General features: G+C 38.4%; 1 protein-coding gene across 11 annotated transcripts; it reads right to left on the minus strand.

The window, feature by feature from the left end:
* On the minus strand, positions 1-26,343 carry NFYA (nuclear transcription factor Y subunit alpha). Of its 11 annotated transcripts, none has more exons than XM_079146657.1 (10): positions 26,209-26,343; positions 19,236-19,386; positions 17,436-17,516; positions 14,607-14,753; positions 9,757-9,888; positions 9,462-9,567; positions 8,088-8,236; positions 6,512-6,685; positions 5,318-5,419; positions 1-2,615 (listed from the first exon to the last, which is right to left on the minus strand). In XM_079146657.1, the coding sequence occupies exons 2-10, from the start codon at positions 19,308-19,310 to the stop codon at positions 2,562-2,564; spliced, it is 1,020 nt and encodes a 339-aa protein (XP_079002783.1). In that variant the 5' UTR covers positions 19,311-19,386; positions 26,209-26,343; the 3' UTR covers positions 1-2,561. The 11 variants fall into 11 exon arrangements, with proteins under 11 accessions (XP_079002783.1, XP_079002781.1, XP_079002782.1 ...); XM_079146655.1 differs by having other exon boundaries at positions 17,433-17,516; XM_079146656.1 differs by having other exon boundaries at positions 17,436-17,519.
* Between the last annotated feature and the right edge of the window lie 256 nt (positions 26,344-26,599).

The raw sequence follows: 26,599 nt of genomic DNA on the forward strand, positions 1-26,599 counted from the left end.
TCACTTTTTAGTATCTTTATAAATTTATTTTAAAAAATAACAATTGCAATGACATCAATGATTGATCACTTGTACTCCCCCTACCGCTGGGGGGAAGCCTATATAGTTGAGCTCCAAAGGAAAATCAAGACATTATTATCGGGCACCCTGTAGCCAGAAATGCTGTTGGTCCAGTGGCATAGACACTGACATGTTCAATGTACCAGTGCAATTAAAATATATACATTTACAATTATCCTGCAAAAAAACCGAAAACACTCAAGTGGTGACATAACTATGCATCAAACCAATTATTCATCCGTTCACTCTGCATCTTTGAAATCATCACTACAGTCACAAGGGCAAATGAGTAAAAGAACTAGTAATAAAGAAAAAAATCCAAAGGTCAACTCCCCTGTTCCCACTTTATGGGCTATTATGGTGTGCTAAAATAACCATAATAAAAGGGTCATATCTGAAATGCAGTGATAAAATGACAACTGGTGGATTTCATGTCAAACAAAACAAAATTCAAACCCCCTCCCCATGAAAAATTCAGCAACAATGAGGTTGGTATTACTATATACAAACTTATAGACACAAATAAATAGTATTTTAGAACCACTGTTGGCTTAAGCACTAGAAATTAGGTTGGAGGAATCTCTCTCTAAATTCCCCATCTTAGACTCCTAAACTAACCACAAAGATAGAATTCCTCATTTTTAATATCTGAAAAAACTGGGGTGGTTTAATTTTTGAAACACAAGAGAGCCACAAGTTTCTTGTGAGCTTACCAGAGTCAGCCCTGACACGTGGAAAGCAGGAAAAATTACTAGATTCCCAAGTCTAGGAAGATATTTCACTTCCAGTTTCCTTTGCATAGCTCTATACCTCTATTTCTACCTTTACTATGGTCTCCCCTTTGTGATTTTTCTCTCCAAAGGGTTTACTTTTCTGTCCTAATGCAATTAGAGTGATGACAAAGAAGCAATCTTTACTGCTGGTATTTAAGCCAACCCCAAATGTTCTTCAGAATTATTGGATTTTCCTTCTTTGTTTCCAGAGAAGGCAGCCAACTCTTCTGAAATATCATCTTGGTTCTGTCTCCCAGAGTTCAACACCTGGAAAATAGATTTCTGAGGTCCAACTCATTCTGGCAACTGTGGCCCAGTTCCGGACCCTGCAGGCATCTCTACTTTCTTCCAGACTGTGGTTTATTCCTATCGTACGGGTGCAGTGTGAAAACCTTTTCTGCACAAGGCCTATGGAGAAAGGGGAAAACAAATGGAAACTGGCACCAAAGAATCAGCTGCCATGGGAAGGAGGAGAATGTTTGCTCTCTGGGGCTAGCACAAAATGCTGCTGGAGTGAAGCCAACATCCACATCAAGCTCTAGCAGGAAACCTGGACTATGTCCAGGACAGTGTGCTTGAACAGTGCTTTCCAGGTTCTTTGTCAAGGACTCAATCTCAGAATTCTCCCTTTCAGTGCTTGTTAAAAGGTTTTAATATAAATGTGAATTAGTCTGTTCATCTTAATGATCCATTCCAGGTATTCATCCACTGGAGGAGAATCATGCTCTATGCCAACACCTGGTAGGTAGACTACTCTTTCTTCCTAGACCAAAACACTCTTCTATTCCCCAAATGTCATCAAGAAGCCTACACTTGAAAATCTCTAGTTTGCCTCTCTGTTTAGGAATTACTACAAATGTTTCCAGCGCTTCAGCACAGAAATTTTTGAAGAGTTTTGTTTTCTACTTAGGAAAGGCAGTTTCAAGTTCCAGGACCCTCTATATTGTCTGAAAAGTAGCCACAGCAAGAACTATGGTTCTGATAACCTGTCAATAGAGACAAGCAGATCACAACTTGTCAAAGCTAAAAAAAAGATTCAGTAATGTATGTTTTAGGTTCTTCAGAATTTTATCATTTTATCCCCAGAGTCCAAAATATCCTTTTGGACTTTTCTTGGCTGAAGTCCCAAAATGTGAACCCAGCATCTGGGCAGACAGAGATTCTTACTATTACCACAGATTAGATGGCTGTATCTCAGAGAATTTATTTTTTCCATATCACAGTATGGAACTTCCTTGCTCAGAGGCCATCTGAATACGAAGTGTCTATTCAGTTGGTCAGCCTGAGGTCCCCCTCCAGAGGGATGTATGCTATCTAGATTCCATGGGAAGGAGTGAGCTGCGGCTTCCCTGAAGTAGTTCAGATTGAGAAGGATGTTCTTCCCTGCTGAGATGGCTGGCTGGCTTCACCAGTCAACATAAGTGCTTGTGTACTGCTGGGCTGGCAAGTATCTCCTTGTATCATCCTAATCCAAATGTCAGTGTCATCAGCAGTCTGAAATAGGTCCTGACTGAAAGGGTGAGACAAAGGCTTGCAACTTCAATTTGCCAGACATTGCTGCAATTATAATACTGAGCCACTTATTAAAAATTAAGTGGTTTCTGTCCTATAGAAAAGGGCAGAATGTGATCATCAGTGTCCCATTGGAAGAGTAGATCAATTTCCTGCAACAGTGGGAAACACTGGCAAGGAATATGACCTCGATCAGCTCCATTATATGGCCTGGGGTTAGGACACTCGAATTATCTGTGTCATTGCTTCTTCATCAGCTTGGTTTGGATCCTAGAGACAAAGACAGCATAATAATGATTAGGTTCCTTTGTAACAGCAACAACCTCCTGGCTTTCACAGCTTATCTTCAAGGGAACAAAACCAAAGTCCTGTATTACATCTTTAAGTCCATCTACATGGCTTAAAATGTAGCTCCATTAGGAAAGAAACAATAAACCTTATTTCTTAAAAACATTTAAAGAGTAGCCTTGCCCTCTATCACCAAACACTCCAGAGTTGATAGTGTATTTCTTTCATAAACAAACTGAGCTATGCTCTACTCTTAAGGGTTAAGAGGGTAATCAGGTGGCTAAGAAAAATTCCCAGAGAGAACACAGTGGCATGTTGCATTTTTGTGCCATTTTATGACTATCACATTTAAATACTGAGTGTTTAGTAAGGCTGGAAAACACATTTATATAATTTAATACACTCATTTTGTAGATAAAACCTGAAGCCTGAATGGGTAAAGTGATTTAACTGGACTACAGTCAACAAGCCAGGAGCCCAGCAAGGGTCAAGTCCTAAATCTTTTGTCTTTCATATGATTTTTTTTCCCCACTAAATTCTGGGCACTGCTTCTCACTTAAGACCTACAGTGTTAAGAAAAACATCAGTCCTGGAAGGGTTTTTCCAACACTCCACAGGAACCACCTTTAGATTCCCATGCAAGGCTCTGAAACCTCAATAGGCAAGATGGTGAGAAAAGGCTGAAAGATTTCTGGTAGAAAGACTGGACTTGGGTCTTGAACAATAACTACACTTATTGAGCACTCATCACACACTAGGTACAGGCTAAAAGGGTGCCTAATGTGCATTATTACATGAAGTTCCCATAATTTTTTTTTTTTTTTTTGCGGTACTGGGGATTGAACTCAGGGCCTTGTGCTTGCCAGGCAAGCACTCTACCAGCTGAGCTATCTCCCCAGCCCTCCATAATATTCTTAATGAAGTACCCAACACTATTTTGCTTTAAAGATGAGAAGACACAGGTTCAAATAGGCTAAGTAACTTGAGCAAGGCCATACTGTTAGCACCTGGAATTAGGAAGAGCTCTTGGCACCAAGAGCCTCCTACTACCAGCAGTTCACATTCACACAATGCATGGGTGAACAGCAGTGAGAATGAGGAGCTCTCACACTACAGGTGAGGACTAAGAGCTTCAAAGAGTTGTTAGTGCTCATGTGTGATGACATTTGAGGAAATCTAGTATAATTGTTGAGAGGAGTAATGAAAAAAATTGCTTAGAAACTATGAAGAAATTGCTTGGTTTGTGGTAGATTAATTAAGAACATACAATGTTGAGCAAGAAATTTCCATGATAAAAAAAATCATACTATCTTATAAAGACTGATCTTGCAGTACTGCATAAGGTCAATTGGAGTAGACTAGAGATCAATTTAGAGGATACTGCAATAGTGCGATGGAATGTAATATTCACACACAGAGAATGAATTACTAGTACATGGAAGAAATTCATTAATTCAACAATCATTTACTGAGTGCTTGCTCAAAACTGGACACTATGCTAAGCCCAATAAATACAAGAGAGAATAAAATCCTCTACTCTCTGTACAACTACTCTCTAGGGAAGAAAACAATCTCTAACACTTAGACAAATTAAATAATTCAATAATGTGCTACAAAGAGAAGGAAGGTAGCATGAGAAAACTCTGGAACAGAAAAGACCCATCCAGAGGTTAGGTGGACTAGGGATAACCTTTCTAATCTAAACCAAGGCCTAAAAGAAAAGGAGACAGTTATGCAAGAAGAACAAGTGGAGATTACAGACTGAAATTTTAAGGACACAGGCCTATGGCAGGAGTCAGAGAGATGAATAGTGAGCACAGTGAACCAAGAAGCAGGAAGAAATGAAGCTAGAGGCAGAAAGGAGCAACAGCATGTAGGAGCCTTGCTGGCCATGGTAATGACTCTGGGTTTCAGGCCAACTGCAAATAGGAGAGGGAAGTGGGTGAAGGTGCTCAAGCAGGACAGTGACATGACATATTTAAAGAAGACTACACTAAGAGGTCAATAATGTGAAGAGGGGTACCAGACTGGAAGAAGGGAGACAAGTTAGGAAGCTGTTTTTTATATTTAAGTCAAAGGAAAGAGGACTAGACCAGGCTGACGTAAGGTGGTATGGAAAAACGTCGACCAATTCAAATTATATTTCTAGAGATAAAATCAAGATATACTGATTCATAAATGCCTACAAGGTAATTAATTTAAATTTTAGTTAACCATTTTATTAAGTATTTTATCATAGGCAAATTACTTCTCTAAAACTGTTTCAATTGTAAACAGTGATGATAGGTAATCACTATCTCATGGGTCTTAGGTTGCTGTAGAGCTTAATTTTTGAAAAAAAGCTATCAAAGTGGTTAGCATAATACCTCTCATAAATAGTGTCAGTGGATACAGTGGATACTGCCGCTACTATTATACTAAGAGACACTAAAATTTATTCCTTGAAAAGAATTTCAAGATGGAAGTACCAGTAGTAACTGGGAAAAATGAGGAGAGAAGAAAGATCACTGGATTAAAGACCTCAAGTGCTTTTAAAAGACCAAAGGAAAACTGAGAGAATGTCGCATTCTATTTAGAGAATGTAATTACTCCCTGAGTGTGAAAATGGCAAAAGGATACCGGTGAAGACTTTGACCCAAGAAAACAGATGGCAATAAATAGAACGAGCAGTTTCATCACCTCACCTGCATATGAGGACTATCCTTTTCTTTGGGAGAGAAAAATCGTCCACCTTCACCACGCTTCCGAGCCATGGCATGTCGGTGCCGAGACTCATGCAGGTATTTCTAAAATAAGAAATAAAACCACTTAACTCCCAGATCAGCAGAATTATCTAGTCCACACACTGCATTATTAAAAATTTAAGACAGCTGTGGCCAAAGATAGAGACAAGACTTTGAATTATGCCCCAAGTTTTGGAGAAAATACTTAACCTAGACTGTGAATAAAACGGCAGCTAATCACACATAACTACTACTGTAAGAATGTGAATGTTAGAAGAAAAAAAGAAAGAGGAAAACAAAAAAAAGGCATAGCTCAGCAAAGATCACTACTTCCCTTGCAACAGCTACCTTCCCCTTTAATAAAGGACCAAGTTTTAGTTAGGCGAACAGCTGCTCAGTTAAAAAGACTGCATTTCTTAGCCTTAACTGAGGTAAGGTGTGATTATGGAACTAAACACTGGATAGTGAGATGGCTGTAACTTCTTGAGAGCGGGTACCTTTCTTATTCCCTCTGTTCCCGGGCTACAGCCCAATCTTGGACCATCAGTAGTAGACTAAAAATACTAAAGTAGTAGAGAGGAGGAGAATGGGTCTTGAGAACTATAGAAATATTCTACCTACCAACCAGGACAATTTATCTCTGAACTTCTTTCAAATAAGAAGGAAAACAAAAAATAATTCAGGCACAGCAGCACACACCCATAATCCTATCAACTTGAGATGCTAAGGCAGGAAGATTACTAGTTCCAGGTCAGCCTCTGCAATTTAGTGTGACTATCTGAAAATAAAAAATAAAAAGGGCTGGCAGAGCATCCCTGGGCTCAATCTCCAGTACCAAAAACAAAACAATAATAAAAAAATCTGGGATATAGTTCAGTTGGTAGAGTGCTTGCCTTCAAGAACAAGGCCCTAGGTTCAATCCCCAGCAACACACACACACACACACACACACACACACACACAATCTTATTTAGTCCACTGTTTCTGTTGTTATAGTTGAAGCTATATATAGCATAACAAACGCTAACTCTTATAAAAAATAGCCTCCTAATTAACTTCAGTTGTTTAGGAGGTACTCAGGAAAATAAACCATATAAAAGATAATCTTGAGAATCATGTTCTCTTCCTGTGTCCTTCCCAATGTTATATACATACCCTTCTTTCCTTTGGAATTTTCCCTTCTGCCTCAAGTTTTGCCCGAGCTTGCCTTCTTTTGAGAATACGGTGGTACTGTTTGGCATTCACATACAGGGGCTCTTCTTCAAGCATCTCTGCTCCAGGTAAGGGGATTCTCTGGATAGCAGGCACAGAACCAGCTCCAGGTACCATCTGCACAAAGAAGAAACCGGAGCTTACAAGTGGCATGAAGTATGAACTTAAGAAATGTCTTTTTTGGTCCCTGTTGAAGCTATTTTTTTCAGAATACCACACAAAAAAATAACTTTTACAGGATACATGGTGAAATACAGATTCCTGAAGAACATTTACACTAAAGGTCTGCCTGCATTTTAAACAAACATCCCCAGATGATTCTTTTGTAGGGAGGTCAGGACCCACTCTGAGAAACAAAAAAACCACACCTAACTTTATGTATATCTGTTAACATTCAGCCAAAGGTTCTTCTGTTCAATTCATAAAGAAATCACAAAAAGGCAAAATACAGCTCTTTTCGTGTTGCTAGCTCTTGGCCTTTTGTTATAGGCTCAGCCTTGGGTTCTTTTGCTCAACTTATGAAAAGGAAAGAGCAATACCTTCCACATGAGGCTTTATTGGGTCTTATGCTCAAGCACAAGAGAGCCTACTGGCCTCCACAAAATAAACCTGTGCCCAGAAAAAAATAGAAAACACCATTTTGGGTGGTTTGGGCCTCTCCTATTCCATCTCACATTCATGGTTCCATTTCCTAAGTAGGTCTGCAGCAATATAATGTCCAGGAACAGTCATCATAAGAATGAAACAGCAAAAAGGATGGTAGGTACAGAATGACCAAACACTACTAAATACTTACAGGTATAGAAATTTAATTAGCTGACCATAAGATTTATCCTAATTTTTCAAAAACAAATAAATTCACCAAACAAACACCTTATGCAGGAGGAAAAAAGTAATATGCTCCTGTACCTCACCACCTCAACTACAACCATTTTGAATAATGATACTGATCCTTCTGGTAACTTCTCCACCTTTATGTAGACATCTACTCATTCTTAATTTATGCACTTTAGGTACTATGAACTACATTCTATTTTGACATATGGGTATATTGCTTTTACTCATACTCTTTGACTCCCTGATATATTTATACCACATATTTTTGTTTGTTTCCCTATTGATTACAATTTTTAGCTTATTTCTTGTTTTATTCACCAAAGACAATGTGTACTCTACTTCCCAATGATCAGTAGCCAGTCCTTCCCTTTATTATGTGAATTCTGAATAAAATCACATAAAAATTATATATTTATACCTGTTTAACCACTACTGGATCTCCAGCACGTGGCACAGTCTATGGCATGTAGTGTGAGCTCAGAATAAATTATGTTTCATTGTAATATTATTGTAAAATTAGATAACTGTAATTGCCTTAAAGACTGATTTCAATCCCAAGAAGTCAATATAATTAATCAAGTTTTATAAGAGACATCAAATTCCAAGTTCAAGAAATTTACAGACAGATATATGCAAAATAACAGTATATAAGAACAGTAAGCTGAAAAGTGAATTTCCTTACCATGACCATTCCTCCTGAATTGACCACATTGCCAGCCACTGGTAATGTAACAGTGACAGTCCCTTGTCCACTGCTGGTAGTGTTGGTATTGGCTCCTGTCTGAACAATCTGTGCTCCTGCCAAACTGGCGGCTGGGATGGTGATCATGCCTGAAACAGGGACTGTAACTTTAAGAAAATAAAATGTAAAACAAATAAAAACAGGCACATAGAACAGAAAGAAGGGAACACAGTTAGTCCCTCTTCTACCTGACAATATTCATCCACCCTGGAAAAACACACTGAAAAGCACAAGGGGAGAAAAAGTACTCTTCTCTCAACGTGGTTTGCTCTGTATAAAATCCAAGTAATCACAAGACATTTCTATTAACTGTTTAGGATCCAGTTCTGAGTAAATCTATCTTTGAAATGAGTATTTGCCCTGGACATTCCACTAATAATTAAAAAAGGAAGCCACAAAGTTTGCAGGCCTCTCCCATGCCTCAGTCTGACTACAGTTATACCCACTGCTATCACAGGTAGGAATAATCTGTTTCAGGCAACAAGTTGTATAAATTTATAAGTTTGTAACCCCAAATTGAGGGGTTACAAACTTAAAACATTTCAAGTCCTCAAACTATCAGCAGTACTTGTTCACCGCTCAGTCTGAGCTCTTGCCAGGGCTCCATTCAGTGTGAGCTTTGGTGTTGTATGTGAGGACATGGTTCTGATAATCCATGGATTTTGTATACTGGAAAATTTTATTTAAAAATCAAACCTTCAGCCTGGCTCATGTAATCCCCCTCCCTTCAGTCTCCTGAGTCACTGGGATTATAGGTATGCACCCCCATGCCTGGCCTAACTTACCAAACTATCTGACAACAGTTTCCAAAATCCTTCATATTTAATTTGAGCACTTCTCTTCCCAAGCAAAACAGATTTATGTATCTACTCCTGGAATACTCTTCTACAAGGGTCCTGCGTTATATTTTTTTGTTCACATGTCTCCCTTACTAGACTAGAGACTCTGAGAACTCTTCTTTACTTCTAGTAAAGTACTGCATAGAAAAATCTTTGGGGAATGAATAACAAGTAACCAAACAAACAAAACACAACAGAAATGGCATAAAATGCCAACTTGACTACTGATCTAGAAATTCCATATTTCCAATCTTCTATTCAGAAATATTTCTTCCCTAAAACATTTAAAAGCTCACATAATCCCTTGGTTTAGTCTTTTAACAACCACTGTGAGAACTCTATTCTATAAACAGAAACATTGTTAACAGTGTCCTGTAGACATGTCCTATAGAGTTCACAGTCAAAATTCTGAAGCACAGTTGCTCAGTGTATAAAAAGATGCCCTAAGTTCCAGGGAACCAATGGACCTACTTACCTTGCTGGAGTATGGTGCCATCTGCATTAACAGGCTGGTAGACAATGGTTTGCCCTTCAGCAGTCTGTGCCACTTGCTGTCCCTGGACAGCAATTTGCTGCTGTGTCTGTGGGAAATAAAAAATGACACAATCTGATAGTGTCCAAAGATACCCACAAAGAATAATGACCATGTGGTCCTTTAAAACACAAACAACACTTTTGATGATTCCCTTCCCCATTTCTGTTATATGTGAAATACCTATCTGACCTTCCAAGTCAGTGTGTTCTTGTGTTGACAGAGCTGGTGGAATTACCTGAGTTTGGCCAGCAGTGACGGCTGTCTGAGGCTGCTGAATGATGATCTGCTGGGTCTGACCCTGCTGGCCCTGGACCTGCACAGCTTGTCCACCCTGGATTTGGATCTGTCCAGGTGGAACCAGTTGTATCTATGGAAAAGAACACAAAGAAAGGAATGGTATTCTATTGCCACCACGTTCCCTTAAATGAATTCCTCTAGAAAATCAGGAAATCCTTTGAAGAGGGGAAAGAAAGGAGTCCTATTATGCTCTCAATTATGAATTAGTGACAACTTATTTCTCATTTATAAAATGATCAGGGATTTTTAATACAGCCTGGATATCTGATATTGAGGCAAGAATGTTCATTTTTAAAAAGATGACAGTGGTGTCATTGTTATTTACTTTTAGAAATATGTTCATAAATCATTCTGAAGTGCTTTTTACTGAAAAAAATGATGAAATGATATTATGTACATTCAAAATATTGTTCCCAAGTCAAATGGTGAACTGATGGCAGCCCAGGTAGATAGACATCTGGATGAGATTCTTGAGAGAGACACTGATCCACAGAACCCAGCTAAGCTGTAACAGAATTCCTGACCCACAGAAACTGTAAAATGTTTCTTGTTTTAAGTTACTAACTTTGGGAATAATTTGTTATGCAACAATAGGTAACTAAGACAATGTGAGTGATCCTAATCCTTTTGCCAACGCCCTCACTAATATTCAGTACTGTCACTAATGCTTGCTGGCCTTTTTCTGACTTAATTTTTAGTTCCTATTTGGTTCCTAGATTTGGATAGCTAAACCACAGACAGCAATTATGGAAAGTGAGGATCCAATGGTATCCAAACCTACTTTTTTACTTTTTTTTAAATGGCTATAGACACTTTATTAGGAGTTTCACTGGAAAACTGACAAGTTTGGAAAATATTTCTTTGAAATTTTGTGACTTATAAAACTGCAATTAAATGCTTTTAAACGTTCGGAACACAGAATATTATTTTCATCTGGCTCTAGGACATGGTTTTTTAAAGACAAGAATTTAGGAAGACCCCATTGTACGTGATTTCTAGTATTTTATATTAAAAAATACCTCCAACATAAAAGCCAGAACACACAGCTACCAATCTGTTTCTTCCCATAGCTCCTTTATCTCCATTCTCATTAGTTCTTTAACCATTCAATCAATAGATTGTGGTTTTTTTGGTGGTCTAAACTGCATCTTCAGTCCCTCTTTTGTTTTGTAACAGGGTCTTGCTAAGCTGCCACAGCTAGCCTCAAACTTGGGATCCTTCTGCCTCAGCCTCCCAAGTAGCTGAAATTTTAGGCATTATGCTTCGTTTCTTCAACATATATTTTTGATCTGACCAACAACAGTTGGTTAAAAGTTTGGAAGGAGAGTACTTTCAGAAATATGAATTTCTACAGCTAGGTCACTTTCTACTTGTTAATTTCAACTTGTGACTCCTTTAGTTTGAAGAGAAAAGGTGAAGAAACTCAGGTCATGGACTGCAAGTCTTACAGACATTCATGGATCTTTGTATGTTAGGGGACAGACCAACTAGGTTACCTGCTTTCTCCAAATATTACTTCACTCATAATTGGTTTCCCTTCTGTCTATTCTTTTTTAAAAAAATTTTTTTTTGTAGTTGTACATGGACAGCATGCTTGTTTGTTTATTTTTACGTGGTGCTAAGGATTGAACCCAGTGCCTCCACATGTTGGGCAAGTGCTCTGCCACTGAGCTACAGCCCCAGTCCCTGTCTATTCTTATTCTGCCTATTTTTCTACTGGACTGTTATTATAATATAAAAATTCTTAATATACACTGGATATACACTCAGTTACATATGCTGGAAATATTTCTTCCAAATTTGCACCTTTTTTTTTAATCTTTATTTATGATGTATTTCGAAGTATGCAAGTTATATTTCAGAGTGGTCAAATCAATTTGTACTTTGGGTCTTCAAGAAATCCTTTTCTATCCCACAAAGTAAAGAAGTTCTATGTATTCTTTTAAAATTTCCAAGTATGCTTTCTTTTACATTAAAAAAAAATTTTTTTTCTGGTATTGGGGATTGAACTTAGGGGCACTTTACCACTGAGCCACATCCCCAGCCCTATTTTGTATTTTATTTACAGATAGGGTCTGAGTTGCTTAGCACCTCACCATTGCTGAGGCTAGCTTTGAACTCACAATCTTCCTGTCTCAGCCTCCCGAGGTGCTGGGATTACAGGTGTGCACTACCGCGCCCAGCTTACATGTAAAATTTTAATCCACCTAAAAAAGTATTTTTGTACATGAGATAGAAACCAATTCTGTTTTTCTGTAGTATTGCTGAGTCACTTCTTCATTTATATGTCATACCACTTTCATTATGCAACAATTTCCAATATTTTTGTATCTATTTCCTGGTTCTCTCTTCTGATTCAATTGTCTATATCAGGCCAGGGATCTTAATCTAAAAATTACATGCAATGTTTTATGCCCATTTAGATATCTGTACTTTTTCTTAGAAGGCACAGGTTTCACTGGAATGCTAAAATGGAGACTAAATTTAAAAAAGGTTAAGAAGTACTTTTTTTCTTTTTAAAATAATGACTATTCAAAGAACACTAATAAGAAGTCATTCCTTACATAAAACGGATTAAAGCCTTAAGCATTTTAAGGGAGACTGGAATCTTACCTATAGCTTTGTATACAAAACAAGTTTTCAGGTTAATTAGTTACAGTCCTACTTGGAAGGCAGGGAAATAAACAACCCTTCCAAGATCTCTTACAGGAAAAACAAAACAAAACAAAATGCCATTAAATCAGAGACTTTGGAGCTAGAATGAATCCTAGTTGTCACCTATAGAATCAGTATTTTTGGATGAAAAAAACAATGATTAAATGGTGTGACAATGAAAGTTGGGTTGCTGCACTTAGAGTATACTGTGCCTAGAACATGATCATACTGTCTCTAGTGGAGAGGGAAGGCATCATGACCAGGGGCTGGAGAAGAGGCAAAGAGAGGAAGGGCAGAAATGAAAGAGCAATGTGAAAATGAAAAAAGCACACACTGAAAATAAATTTAGAGCTTCATACATTTATGCAAAGAGAAATGTGGAAACTATTTTTAATCTCAGCTACAATTTAATTTTGGTAAAAATATGCCAATAGCATTAAAAATGTTCTTACCCTCTACCCAAGTACCCTCAGTTTGAAATGACCCTTAAAACAATTGAAAAATAAGACTGCAGTGACCCAAATGTTTACAATAGCCTCATCGATAAAAGCAAAACAAACAAAACACCTTTAAGTTCACTCGAAGGATTCTGAATTTTTGAATCATCCAATTGATTGAACGTTATGAAGGAATTAAAAATGACACCGAAGAAACCATGTAAGATACATTTAAAAGAACAGAAGAAAAAAACCATGTGCATGGCACAAATTATGCTTAAAACTACAAGGGATCATGCAAAAATTACAAGTTTGATTTATAAGCAGTGTCATGGTTGATTTTTTTCAACTTATATTAAATCCTTCATAGAAAACCAAGACATTAACATGATGACTGTAACTATTGAAACTATACAGATACAGTAAAAAGTTAAAAGTTCTCCCACATTTGCTTTTCTGGGCTCAAAAACATATATACCCACAGGAAATTGACCATTGATTATAAAGATGAACCCACACAGTGCACACTGTCTGCAAATTATTTTTCACTTAAAATCCTTCAACATTAACCCAAGTTAACAGTTCATCCTCTTTAGGAAAGACATAACACTTCATATGTGAGTATATTGTGATTACTCAAATCATTTCCATAGCCCATTAATGGATATTCAGATTTAAAAATTTGTTTTGATAGTACAATGCTGCACTAAATGTGTACATTTCTCTCCACACATTGATACTTTTCTTCCCAAAGGATAGATTCTCAAAAGTGGGACTGCTAAATGGTTTATGTATTTTAGAGACAATGAGATGCCTTCCCAATTTGAAATGACCAAAAACAACAAGTGTTTGTTTTTCCACATGGATTTGGTAGTGGATATAATCAACTTAAAATTTTGTGCCAATCTGATGATAAATACTCCTCCAATTTTAAAACTTTGATGCCACAGAGTTGCATGTAACATTCCCTACACATTTCTTTCAATTTATTCTACATCTATGTCTTATTTACTTTTGTTCTGTTTCCTAATCAGTTTTCAAGTGGATTTATCTGTTTTATTGGTATTCAAAAAGAATCTAGCTTTTTAAAATTCTTTCTAATTTTTGGTAATTTTCTACTGAATTAATTTTAACCTGCCTTTTGTTCATTTTGTTCTCTTCCTAACTTCCTAAAGAGAAATATCATTTGTTTATTTTTGTGTCTTTTATAGTAAAGCACTTCAAGGTTATTAATTTTTTTGTTAGTATAATTTTAGGTGGGTTTTCTTTTTCATTACTTATGAAAAACAAGTTACATGGAAAATATAACAAATTATATGGAAAAAAATGAAAAGGGTAACATTTTTGACTAGAAACAATTTCCAAAGCAGTCAATATTTTCCCTCCCACAACCCTCAGGTGTGCCAACACAAGTCATATCAATAAATAACTTATTAAAAAAGAGATTCTTATCTCTCTATATTTCTTACAACAATTCAAGATCCTGCCTAATATCTTCTCCTTACCGGAGAGGTTCAATTTCTGCATAGTTTTGCTTTATATCACTAGTACTCAAAGGAAGAAAACTGACTAAAAAAGAAATAGTGGGTAAAAAGCAATTAAATGTAACATCAACTGTCTAGTAGTTCTTAACAACCTATTCTTTTAAACTTCTAAATTGAATGACTGTCTAAACATTTTTTAAAATAGCATTCACCTGTTGCAAACCCTGTGTCCCAGATACAGGTACTTGCATGATGGTTTGACCTTGTCCACCAGGGACAGCCTGGACCATGATAGGTTGGCCAGTTGACGTGATTAATTGGCCTCCACTGACTTGCACCATTAATGGTTGGCCCTGGACCTAGAATGAAATAAAAGAAGAACGATGAAATAACACAAGACACAAAATGATTTTTACCAAGACAATCATTGGAACTACTCTGTTAACTCACTAGAGGAGGAAAAGGTAGAAGTACTGAGAAAATAAGCTTAAGTTCTCAAGTTAACTTTTTCAAATATCCCTAGTATCTTTGACTAAACACCAAATTGAATACATTAAAGTCTGATGGAGCACATTCGAATCTTCAGAAGTCTTAGTAGATATAAGGCGTTTGTCACCAAATAAAGTTTTTCCTTTTTAAACCAATACTCAAGAATGGTCTCTCATGAGGACTGCAAATTAGCCAATGAGAGGAAGGTGATGGATGGTTGAGTACAATTCTAAATAATCCAGAGGGAGTAAATCAAACTGTATCGGGACATGACTCCAGGAAACTGGGTCCTGAAAGCTTATGCAGAGGATTCCTTCCCCTCATAGTCTCTCAAGCAAAAGTGAAATGTACACATTTTATTCTCTTCACCTCACTCTCTGAATCTAGATATGTCTTTTGCTTAAAAAGTCCACTACTAAAGACTTCCTGCAAATATTTTCTGGTGAAGTCCCCCACACTGCACCTTACAGTATCTACAGTTATTTTAGCTTTATCAGAAGCAATGACAAATACTGAAACTAGAGCAGCCAGGTGTACAAACAGAATTCCCAACTTTCAAGGGCCTCGAAGTAAATGAACTACTCTAGAAAGCAGGTCACTGCAAAGTGCTCTGTCACATCTTGAACCTCAAATACCTAATAGAATGCATTCTGGAAGCCAAAATACAAGCCATGTTATAAGGAAACAGGAATGATCAGCAGCTAAGAGTCCCAAACTTTCATTTTCAGGTTTGATCTTTGTTTTGAGGAATTATTTGTAAGAGAACAAAAGAATATTTGTATGACTAAAATATTCATTCTTAATAACGGCAATTAATTAGAAGATTGTGGTGTGCCAGATGAGTAGGACAGTAAGGCCCTCCTACCACCACGACCATCACCAATGTACCAAATCTACAGAAATATTTACATACTAGGTTTTGCCTAACTATTCCATGAGAAATTTCACCTTAAGGATTTACAGCTTGACTTTCATGCTTTCTCCTTCTCTTACTTTCACATTCAAATTCCCCTTGCTATGCCAATGCTTGCTGTATATGCTGTATCAGGAGAGAATTATCAGAAGACTTACTGCATGAATAACTGCAGGAAGTATTTAGAATTCTCCAAAAATAATGAGACCATTACAGGAAAGGTCTCCATTTCTTTAAACTACAATTTATTTAAGTAGTTAACACAAGTTTTAAGACACACTATCTTCTGGTTACCCACTGTCTTAATTTCCTCCCCTACTGACATGCTATATGCACAAGATAAACTGAGACTCCAAAGAGCTCACTGTGTTTACAACATATGAATGATACAAGGACACATGCATCAGACAATAAGCCATACGGTTAAGAGCATGTTACATTCCCATTCCACAAGTGGTTAATGACAATCCAAAATACTGTTTTATATATTAATAAGATGAAGCAAGCATGAACGACATAAACAGGATGTTGAATGAGATTCCAATACAGTTCAGGAGTACCAATGAGCTCAGCTTCTTTTAGATAATTTATGCTCAGAACTAGCTGCATATATCATCACTAAATGCTACTGGTGGCAGGGGCAGGAGTTGAAAGGGTAAAGTGAAATGACTATAAGGGATAGTTAACCGTGGGATTCTTAGCAGCCCTAGTAATAAAGTGAGATGCCAGTTTTATATTCTAGACCCTACTCTGCATCATTTCCAATTCAATGAAAGAAAAAAGGTAGGACATCTAAATCTTATAATTTTTTAAAAATATGGTCATTTTAATCAAAGTAATCTACAAAGAAAAGATCAGTGCCTCTACTTTTTTTTTAATTTTAAATAGGAACTGGCCAAATTTTAACCCAAATTTCGGGCAATTAACATGGCTATACATAATGTTAAAGGATTGCACTGGTTAACTTAGAAACCTTTAAAATATATGTTTTTTTTCTTTTTTTCAGCATATCCAAGTAACTAAGAAGAATCATTAGGGTGGCTCTAAAACCTAAGCCTTGAAAGTGTACCCCACCCTGCTGAACCAAATGGTATAGGATAATCTCTGCAGATCTAGTAGTAGTAAGACAAGTCATTATATCCCCAGGACAGGTAGTGAAAAACTAAGTTATGAAGAGATCAATATGATTCAGTGCTTAAATCTTGCTCAACTATGATTTTGCAGTCAAGCTGGCCTTTTAATAAAAATAAAGAACAGTCTAGTTAGTGTGTATATATTTCCTTCTTTACTATAATACAAACTCATGAAATTTTACCATGCAATCAGATTGAGTCTGACCACTGAATGAGTCTTAATGCCACTTTTGAGAATTTTTTTTCCTGTCGTTTTTATTTATTTTCCAGACATTTCCAAACACACTAGTCAAATACAGTTTTCTGAAAACAGATACAGTAGTCACTACAGAACTTAGTATGGAACATTAGGGAACTGGTACCTTATAAGCCTCAAAGACAAGTTAGAAGCATCAAAACATGCAACTGACTGATTCCTACTTGAGATCCTAACACACACAGCACCAGACATGAGGAGAGGAGAAGTTCATGCAGTGCTCACAGAGAATCAGAGAGGGCACCACTACCTGGAGGGTCTGGACCTGCTGGCCTGAGGCAGATGCCACCTGGGCCTCAGTCTGCAACTGGACGGCAGTGACACCACCCTGCTGCTGAGAACAGGAACAGGAAGATCTTGAAATGTATCAGGAAGGAAAACGTATAGTTCAAGACATGAGATTACTTTACCTCTTGTGGGAGGGGGAGGGAAGTCTTCTTTCAAAAGCCTTGCCCTACACAGGGCTTTCAAAATGTACAGACTCCCTATACTGAAGCTACTTGTGTGGCAGGATCAAAGACATTGGCACTCTGCCCTCAGAGTGGACCTCAACACTTCCTTCCACACTCAAAAAGGCCAAATAACATCATTAATGAATTTGTAACGTACTCTTTCCCTCCAGAAATATTAATTCCATCCTTCTGCTTATACAATTTTAATCCTCTTTTAATTTCCTCAAATAAGTTCACGAGAACAACATTATCAGGTTTTACCAGCCTTGAGGTTACAATGAAGAATTTCTAGGGCTTATATGTAATCACCAAGAAAGGAAGAAAAAACTAATCACTGTGAACCCATCATCTTCACAGCCATTTGCTTTTATGTTCCAAGACTAAGATTTAGTTCTATCCAAATGAACTGTATTAGAAGCAACGTTTTCAGCAATTCAACTTTATTTTGATGTTCTCATGATAAATCCTGACAGAACAGAAATCCACCCACCACAAGACTGGCCTGAATGGAGGGCCCTTTGTGCCTTTCTCAAAGGCAGCTGAAGGAAGCTGCCAGAGCTACAGCAGCTGCATGGCAGGGAAGACCAGCAAGAGAGTGTAAATAATTAATCTCTAATCAAGAGGAGCTCCTGCCTTTGACCATTAGATCAAAAAACCTCACCATTAATACTTCCTTTCCCTCCTTACTAATTACTTTTCTATACTTGCTAAGTTTGATTTTGAAGGAAAAACCATTCCTAAGATATCAATCTTAGTCTAAGGTTAAATGAAAGCGTAATAAAATTTCTTCTTTGTTTACTTCTAGGATTGGGGAAAAAGTGGTCCTACTGAAATAAATCCAGGCAAAAAGCATCAGGAAAATGTAATCTGTATATATATTCAAGGAAGCAATTTGTCTTATTTAGGAATAAACTAGCAGCTGGAAATTTCTTCCTAATATGTAGTTATACATTAAAAGTCCATTAATTGGGCTAGAGTTGAAGCTCAGTGATAGAGCGCTTGCCTGGCATGTGTGAGGCCTCAGCACTGCATGTAAGTAAACAAATAAAATAAAAGATCCATTGACCCCAAAAATAAATAAATAAATAAATAAATAAATAAATATATATATATGTATGTATATATCCATTAATGGATATATGGTTATCCATTAAATATCTTAGTGTTGAACTGAAGTGTTTTAGAACAGGTACTATGGTGGACCACATCAAAGAATCATGAATTTGTTGAAAGCTGACTAGTGTACACTGTGGCCAAACCTTCACAAAATCACAAATTAGCTCAAAGAAGGGGGGTGGTGAGGATTTGAAAAAAATACAAAAAAAAAAAAACCCCAAAACTCCAAATTTCCATCTGAAAAATAAACTAGGCATAATTCTCAATGAGATAAAAGAGGCAATTTATTATTAAACCAGGCTCCCATGAAGAGCAGATTCTAGGTGGTCATGAATTCAATTAACACTTCAGCATAAGTTATCATACCAAATATTTCATCAGATTTGATACCTCTCAAATAATTCCCCAGAATAATATAACAACCAATTGGTGCTATTATCAGTTTCATTGCTATAATGTTTCAGGCTATTTTGCTCCCATACCTGCTGTTGAATCTGTCCAGCTTGCACAACAATCTGCTCTGTTGAACTATTGCTATTTGCCGTATATTGCTCCATGGCCCCTCCCAGATAGAATCCTGTCCACAGTAAGCTTCACTTTGGAGAGCCTAGAAGACTGTGAGGTGGTACACTCCTGTTAGAAAAGTTGGAAAAAGAAATTAAAATGAGATTGTAGAAAAAGACCTTGCCAGACAAATTTGATAATTTATCACTGTTTAACATTTGTAAGAAATGGGATAAGAAAATAGAAAATGTTCATATTCAATATTATTTTTAATTAGACTTACATGGTTAAAAATAACATCACAACACCCTTTTCATGTTTTAAAAACGACTTTAGGACTGGGAATATAGTTCAGTTGGTAGAGTGCTTGCCTCGCATGCACAAGGCCCTGGGTTCAATCTCCTGCACTACCAAAAAAACCAAAACCAAAAACAAACAAACAAAACCCCACAGCTTTTAGTCCTTTCTTATCAGCAAACCTTACTTTTCAATACTACCAGACCAACACTTACACCTTGGAAATACTCATTCTTTAATTTGTACCACAAATTTGCTGCCCATCAAACATGTTACTCTAGTTCACTATATACGGTAAGCAATTTAAAACTTCAGGGCTTATTATTTAACAAGCAATTTGTTTCGAATGTTAAATCAAGTATTCTTTATCAAAATCTCTATTCTACTATGAACATTGCTATTATGTGTCAATAAAAAAAAAAAGAAAATCTCTATTGGGTAGCACTAAAAAAGCTCTAGCAAAGGTCTAGAAGTTCACATTATAAAACCTAAAAAAGACATTATACAATGACAACATTTGCCATGCTATAGGAGTTAATTTGCCTTTCCATGTTTTATGCACTGGTGTCTCCTTAGCATTATGACTTTTGTGCTTTGGGGTCATTAAGGTAAATGAGGATTACCTGAACACAAGCAGTGTAATACTACCACCATCAATCTTACAGTTGAGATAGCCAGTAAGCAATTAATGGTGGGAATTAGCATGAATCCTCTATTTACATGATTCCTCATATAGCATGGATCTACCATCCTGTCCGTGGCTAGACAGTGTGAGATTTCCTCATACTACTTGGAATGACATGCATTTTAAAACATGTAAGTTATTTCCTTCTATAATTTTCCATTTAGTATTTTGGGACTGTGAGTAACTGAAATTATGGAAAGTGATATCTTGGATAAGGTACACATCACTAAAAGCATAGCGCAGTAGCACACCTCTGTAATTCCAGCCAATACTTGGGAACCTGAGGCAGGAGGATCCCAAGTTTGAGGCCAGACTGGGCTATCTTAATGAAGCCCTGTCTCAAAAAATAAAACAAAACAGGCTGGAGATGTAGCTTAGAGATAGAGTACTCCTAGGTTCACTCCCCAGTATAAGGGAGGAAAGAAAAAAAAAAAAAAGTAGCAAATTCTTAAAATCAGCAAATAACTAGCCAATATACAAATTTATCCTTTCCACACACTTTAAGATCTGAAGACATCTTTGAAATAAGGACACAAGTAGATAAACTGAAGTGATATCTGAGAACCCTGAATAAAGGCTTGATTAAAACCGTAAAATTCCAAAAGACAGTTATTCCAAAGGGTAACTTCATCTGGGAAATATGGGGTGGGAGGTGTATATATAAACAAAATATAAATAAACCATTCCTCCCAATTTTTCTCTAGGCCTTCATAAATTCCAAAATTTGAAAGATAAAATTGTGTGCACTAAGCTGCACATTATAAGGGCAAAGAGAGGTACCGCTCTCCATAAATCCATGTGTGGTACATGAGATTAGTCATTTCTAAGAAGTCTCAATACTGTGTTGTGAATTAAAAAATCAAAATATATCGGCTACAGACTGCATTTGCAATGTCCCCTGCAACTGCCCCAACTTGATGCTACTGGGAAGAAGTAGAAACTTAGAGAGGCCTAATGGGAAGTCTTCTAGTCACTGGTAGTGTGTCCTCCAAGGGGATTATGGGACCCTACCTATTCCTCTTTTTTCTTATTTCTCTTTTTTTGAATTATGGCCATGAGGTGAGCAGTTTTGCTCTGTGTTGTCACTGTGATGTCCTGCTTTGACGCAGGCCCCATTGCTACTGCAATTAATTATGAACTAACGCCTCTAAAATTGTAAGCCAAAAGAAACCTTTTCTCTTCAATAAGTTGATTATCAAGTATTTGTTATAGCATCAGAAAACGAACACAACATCCAAACATTTAGGAGGAATGTACTATACTAAAATGCACTCTGAAATGTATCAAAAACTAAGATGGATGAATGGGTAGAAACATATTTGGTAAGGCAAGTACAGTAAAATGTTAATGGTAGACTCTAAGTGGTATGTATACAGGTGTTTACTGTGAAACTCAACTTCACTATACACACAGTCAATTTTACACTAAATGATGGGGAGGACACATAATCAAAATAAAACCAATCAAGTATATGACCCACAATAACAATAGGTGCAATACAAGCTTATACAAGTTTTAAGTAATGACTGGATGGCTAAGCCATCACAGCACAATGGCTCGAGGCTATATGGTTCTCCAAATCAGTCTTTGCTCTAATCGAATACACATTTCTGGCTATCATTTGGATTTACAAATACACTGGTCAGTAGGGAGCTAATATGCTTAACAACACATGTAAACCTGATAGTTACTTCTCACTGCCTACTGACACAGTAATCTTCTGATTTTTACACCAGTCTCTCCAGTCTCTTTAGAATTGGTTGACTACTCAGCTCTCTGAATATAGTACAGAAAAATCAGGTTATCAGCCAGATTAAGTGACTCTGCTAAGGAAGCCAATTAGACTTCCCCAAATTTTATCTAGGCTCTAACACACAATACACCTGTTTCTAAACTAATAAAATTAAGGTCATGATATTTTTACGAACCCAACATAGATAACAGTTACCTAGAGATAGAAAACAGATCAGCAATTCCTTTGAACTGCCGAAAGGCAGGCTGACTGAGATGGAGCTTCACAAACTTCCTGGGGTAATAAAAATGTTTTACATCTTCATTATGGTGGTAGTTATGCAGGTGTATAGATCTGTTAAAACTCATTAAACTGTTCACTTAAAATGATTACACTTTGAGCCTCAATTGTATCTCAATAGTTAAATTAAAAAATAAAGATCATGAAATGTCCTCTGTATTTCAATACTTTCACCAACTCCCCTTCTAATTCCCAGAAATTTACATTTGTGTGTTTTAAGTTGGAGTTTTGCTCTGTTGCCCAGATTGGACTCAAACTCCTAAACTCAAGTAATCCTCCTGGCTCAGCCTTCTGAGTAGCAGGACTATAGGCACCTTGGAGCTCAGTCAGAAATTTACATCTTATCAGATTAAAATATAACTTGAAGCACATGGAAATGACTAATACATAAATAACACACAGATTTTCTTCTTAACTAGTTTATTCTGGTAATACAAACGCGCTCCAATTTAAGGACATTTAAATCCACTGTACTTTGAAGGGTAAAAAATAGAAGCTTAAAATCTAGTATAATTCGCTAACATTAATGAGGGGATGATTCAGCATGAAGCACGAGACTGACACTACTAATGGTGGATGCTATGAGCAATTGGCTTCAGTAAAGCCATATGTTCCCACTACTGTGAACTTCAGTTAGTGGAACTGTAACACAATCTTGACACATTGTCTTTCCTCAAGTTCTTCTCTGCCCAAGATTGTGACAAAATTAAGTCAGCCAGATTTAGTCTGTCTAGCTCTTACTTCTAACACAAAGTTTTGAATGTTTTTTCCTCCAAGAAAGAATGAGAGTGTGCATTTATTCTGGTTAACATGAAAATTCTCTTCCCAGAGCATCTGTGCCCTGTCATTTCCAAGTGCAGAAGCAGAAATTTGGCCAATGACTAGGAACCCATTTTATGTGCACATACAACATTCTAAAGCTAACCCTTCCAGAAACTCAACTTGCAAGACTATGAAAAGCGTTCTGATCACATTTGACAATCATTACCAGGCAAACAGTAGACTTACTTTTCTAAGGTTTGCTTTTTTTTTTTTTTTTTTAACAAACAACGGTAAGAAATATATTTTGTATCACAATTTGGTACACACAGAACCAACAAAACATGTTGCTAAAACATTTCATGAAACAGTATTTGTCTTTATACAACATAAAAAATGCACTTGGATATTTTAAATTCTATTATAAAAAAAATGACCAGTTTGGCTCACTAAAACTTAATTTCAAAACTCAACAAATGAAATGGGTACTTTCATGTGTGTTTGATAAAAGGTTAGACAACATCCTGCTGTCCAGCTTCCACACCACCCTAGAGGTTTTTGGATTTGAGCTTCCTGATTTTCACCTTCTCTCCACGATGATATTCCATGTGCCAGACACTGTTCTAGTGATTTTGGAAAGAAAAAGAAAAGTGAAGATTCTAACTTCAAAGGGTCTTTAAATTTAGTAAAAAAGGAAAAAGTGATTGGGTGTGGAATATACCCCTATAATCCCAACAACTCAGGAGAATTCCAAGTTTGAGGTCAGGCTTGGAGACTTAGTGAGACCCTTTCTTAAAAAATAAAAGGGCTGAGGATATAAATTTCAGCATATAAAAAGTATATTATAAGGCCCCTCATCCAGAGAAAGGTCACACTACTATCTCTTAAAATGCCATGCAATACAACAAAGTTCTTCTGCAGACAGGTGGAGGCTCTTGAGATATTGAGTAAAAGAGCGACCAGGGTATAAATGCCTTTTAGAAAGATATCTGGAGGTGTGGGGATGTACCTCAGTATTAGAGCACTTGACTAGATGGTGAGGTCCTGGGTTAGATTTTGAGCACTGCAGGGGTGAGGGGGGTGGTGGAAAGAGGTCAGGCAAAAGTATTTGGTCGTTTTAAAGTGATCAAATGTACTTATTTTTAACGACCAAGGTTAAAACATCTAATTCAAAGACAAAAATAAATGCTTCTTAAAAATATCTAATCCATGCTCTCCCATCTATTACAAATAATGTGAGGATTAACAGAATGTAGAAAATAACAAAGAAAAACTCTTCCTAAAAAGTGAAAACAAAAAGTTTTAATAGTGGGAAGAGTACTGGACTATAACTTTTCTCAAGCCTAACAGTTGAATGACCTTTGCAAATGTGTTCAAAACAAAATAAAAAAGTGCCATATTCTTAACCATGGAGGGCTACAATAAATGCTTCACCTAAGTAAAAATAATTTTTAGTCTCCTTAGGGAAAAAACTTTCTACCCCCAAAGAAGTCAGTCACTATTATCGGATAGAATCCACAAATGAGACACTAGCTTTCCAATCTCAGGAAGGAAAAATTATGCATGCACATACACAGATTCCCTCTAGCTGAACCTCCAGACAAAATAACTGCTTCCAAAAAATTTCTTAGCAAGATCTACATGTGTGGTCTTTCCTAAGTTCTCAATCCTATTGCCCACTTCCTTACCTACCTTATCTTTCGGTCTCAAAAACAACACAATCTGATGTCTCTGCACATGCTTTTCTCTGACAGCACTGCTCTTCCATTCTCTCAGTCCAAAGATATCTCATCAACCTTCAAAGCTAATCAAAAGTATGGCGATGAAAATCACAGAGGCCCTTAATCAAAACACAAAACAGTACCTTACAGAACTGAACCTGACTCCTACACAGCACTAACCTTAGACTAATTGCCTTTCACCTGTCACTCCGCCAAGCAGGTGTGGTTCATATTTACCTCTACCCAATCCCTTTCTCCACACCATAGGTAAGGAGTTCCAACGAAAAAAAATCTACAACACTCTTAAGTTTCTAGACATCTGTTGAGAAAGCTCAGCAAGGGTTTAGAAAGTCTGTTGATAAAAAACGACAGACGTGTGTCCAGAACTGGCAAGTCAGACACTTTCGAAGGGACACAGAAAGATAAAAGGGAAAAAAAAAAAATCAGTATTCCCAAGGGAGGACGAGTTCACAGAATGAGCAACGGAGAAGACAAATAATATGAACAGCAAGTTGTGCAGCCTCCGGGAAAAAGAATGCGCAGGGCTATCAATCTTCTAAGAGAAGAGGTTCCAAGCACCGAATGGCCGGGCCTGGCAGCCCGAGCAAGAAAGGCGGACTGCTTGGTTGGGCTCCAGCACGGAGGTGTGCGGTCCTGCCCGGGCAAGCGAGGAGGGGAGGAGAGGAAATGACGAGTCAAAAGGGGGTGGTAACGGCACCCGGTCGAAGACCCGGGGCTAGTGGGCCGGGAGGAGGGGCGCGGCGGGACAGGGGAAAACCAACGGCCCCCTCCCCGGCCCAGAGTAGCGGGGCGGGTCCGCAGCGCTCTGCGGCGGGGGCGGGCCGGCCAGCTCCGCCCGCCGCACTCCGGGCTTGTGGCCGCCGCGCGCATCTTTTCCAGGCCTATCTGCTGACCCACAGGGGCTGCGGACACAGAAGCCCGGACTCACGCAGGGCCGGGGACGCGTGTCTTGGGGAGGTCCTTTCGTCCAGAGGATCTGGACGTGGAAAGTACAAGGGCGGGTTTCTGGGTGAGGCCGGAAGGACAGGGGAAACCGCCGGGGCCTGGGGCGCGACTGTGTTCTTGAGTGTAGGGGCAGTCGTTGCAGGCAAGGCCACCACTCCCATGTCCAGGACCTGAGGACCTGGGCCTAAGGGTTGGAAGAAGGGGTTGCATCCCCATCTGGCATGGGCACGCTGCAAGGAACAAGAACCCGAGAAGCCTTTCCCCGGGGGCGCCATCCCCACGCCAGACGGCTCCTGCAGGCCCCAGCCTGGGGTGCCCCGAGTCGCCAGCAAGCTCAGGACCCAGGCCTCCGGCCGTCCCGCTCGGCTAAACTCAGCTCGACTCCCCGGGCTCGACGGGCGCCTGGGCCTCTCCTGAGTGGTCAGCGAGACCCGCCAATCGGGGCGCTGGGGCCGGCTCTGGGCCGCTGGATATTGGCTCCTCACACTCACCGTGCCTCGCTCCCCCGGTTCGCTGCCCGCGCTGATTGGCTCCAGTACCGGACCCCGAAACCCAATCAGAGGCTCCAGCCGCCGCTGCCGCCGCCACTGCCGCCGCCTCGCAAAATGGCGAACCTGAACAAAGGGGAATCGGGCCTCCCTCCAACCGCCTCCGCGCAGGCGCCTCTGAGACCACGCCCTCTAACCCCAGTCGGGCTCGTCCCGCCCCTCCTCGGAGAAGCATCGCGCAGGCGCCCCCGAGGCCACGCCCACCCTCTTGATTTGACAACTTCTCGGGTCGAAGAACTACGCAGGCGCCTTTGGGTCGCGCCAGACCCTACAACTCAAACACCGCCCTGAGCGCAGTACCACGCAGGCGCCAAATCGTCCCTTTGCCAACTAC

This window comes from Sciurus vulgaris (assembly GCF_902686455.1).
Source record: "Sciurus vulgaris genome assembly, chromosome: 7".
NCBI classification, from domain to species: Eukaryota; Metazoa; Chordata; class Mammalia; order Rodentia; family Sciuridae; genus Sciurus; species Sciurus vulgaris.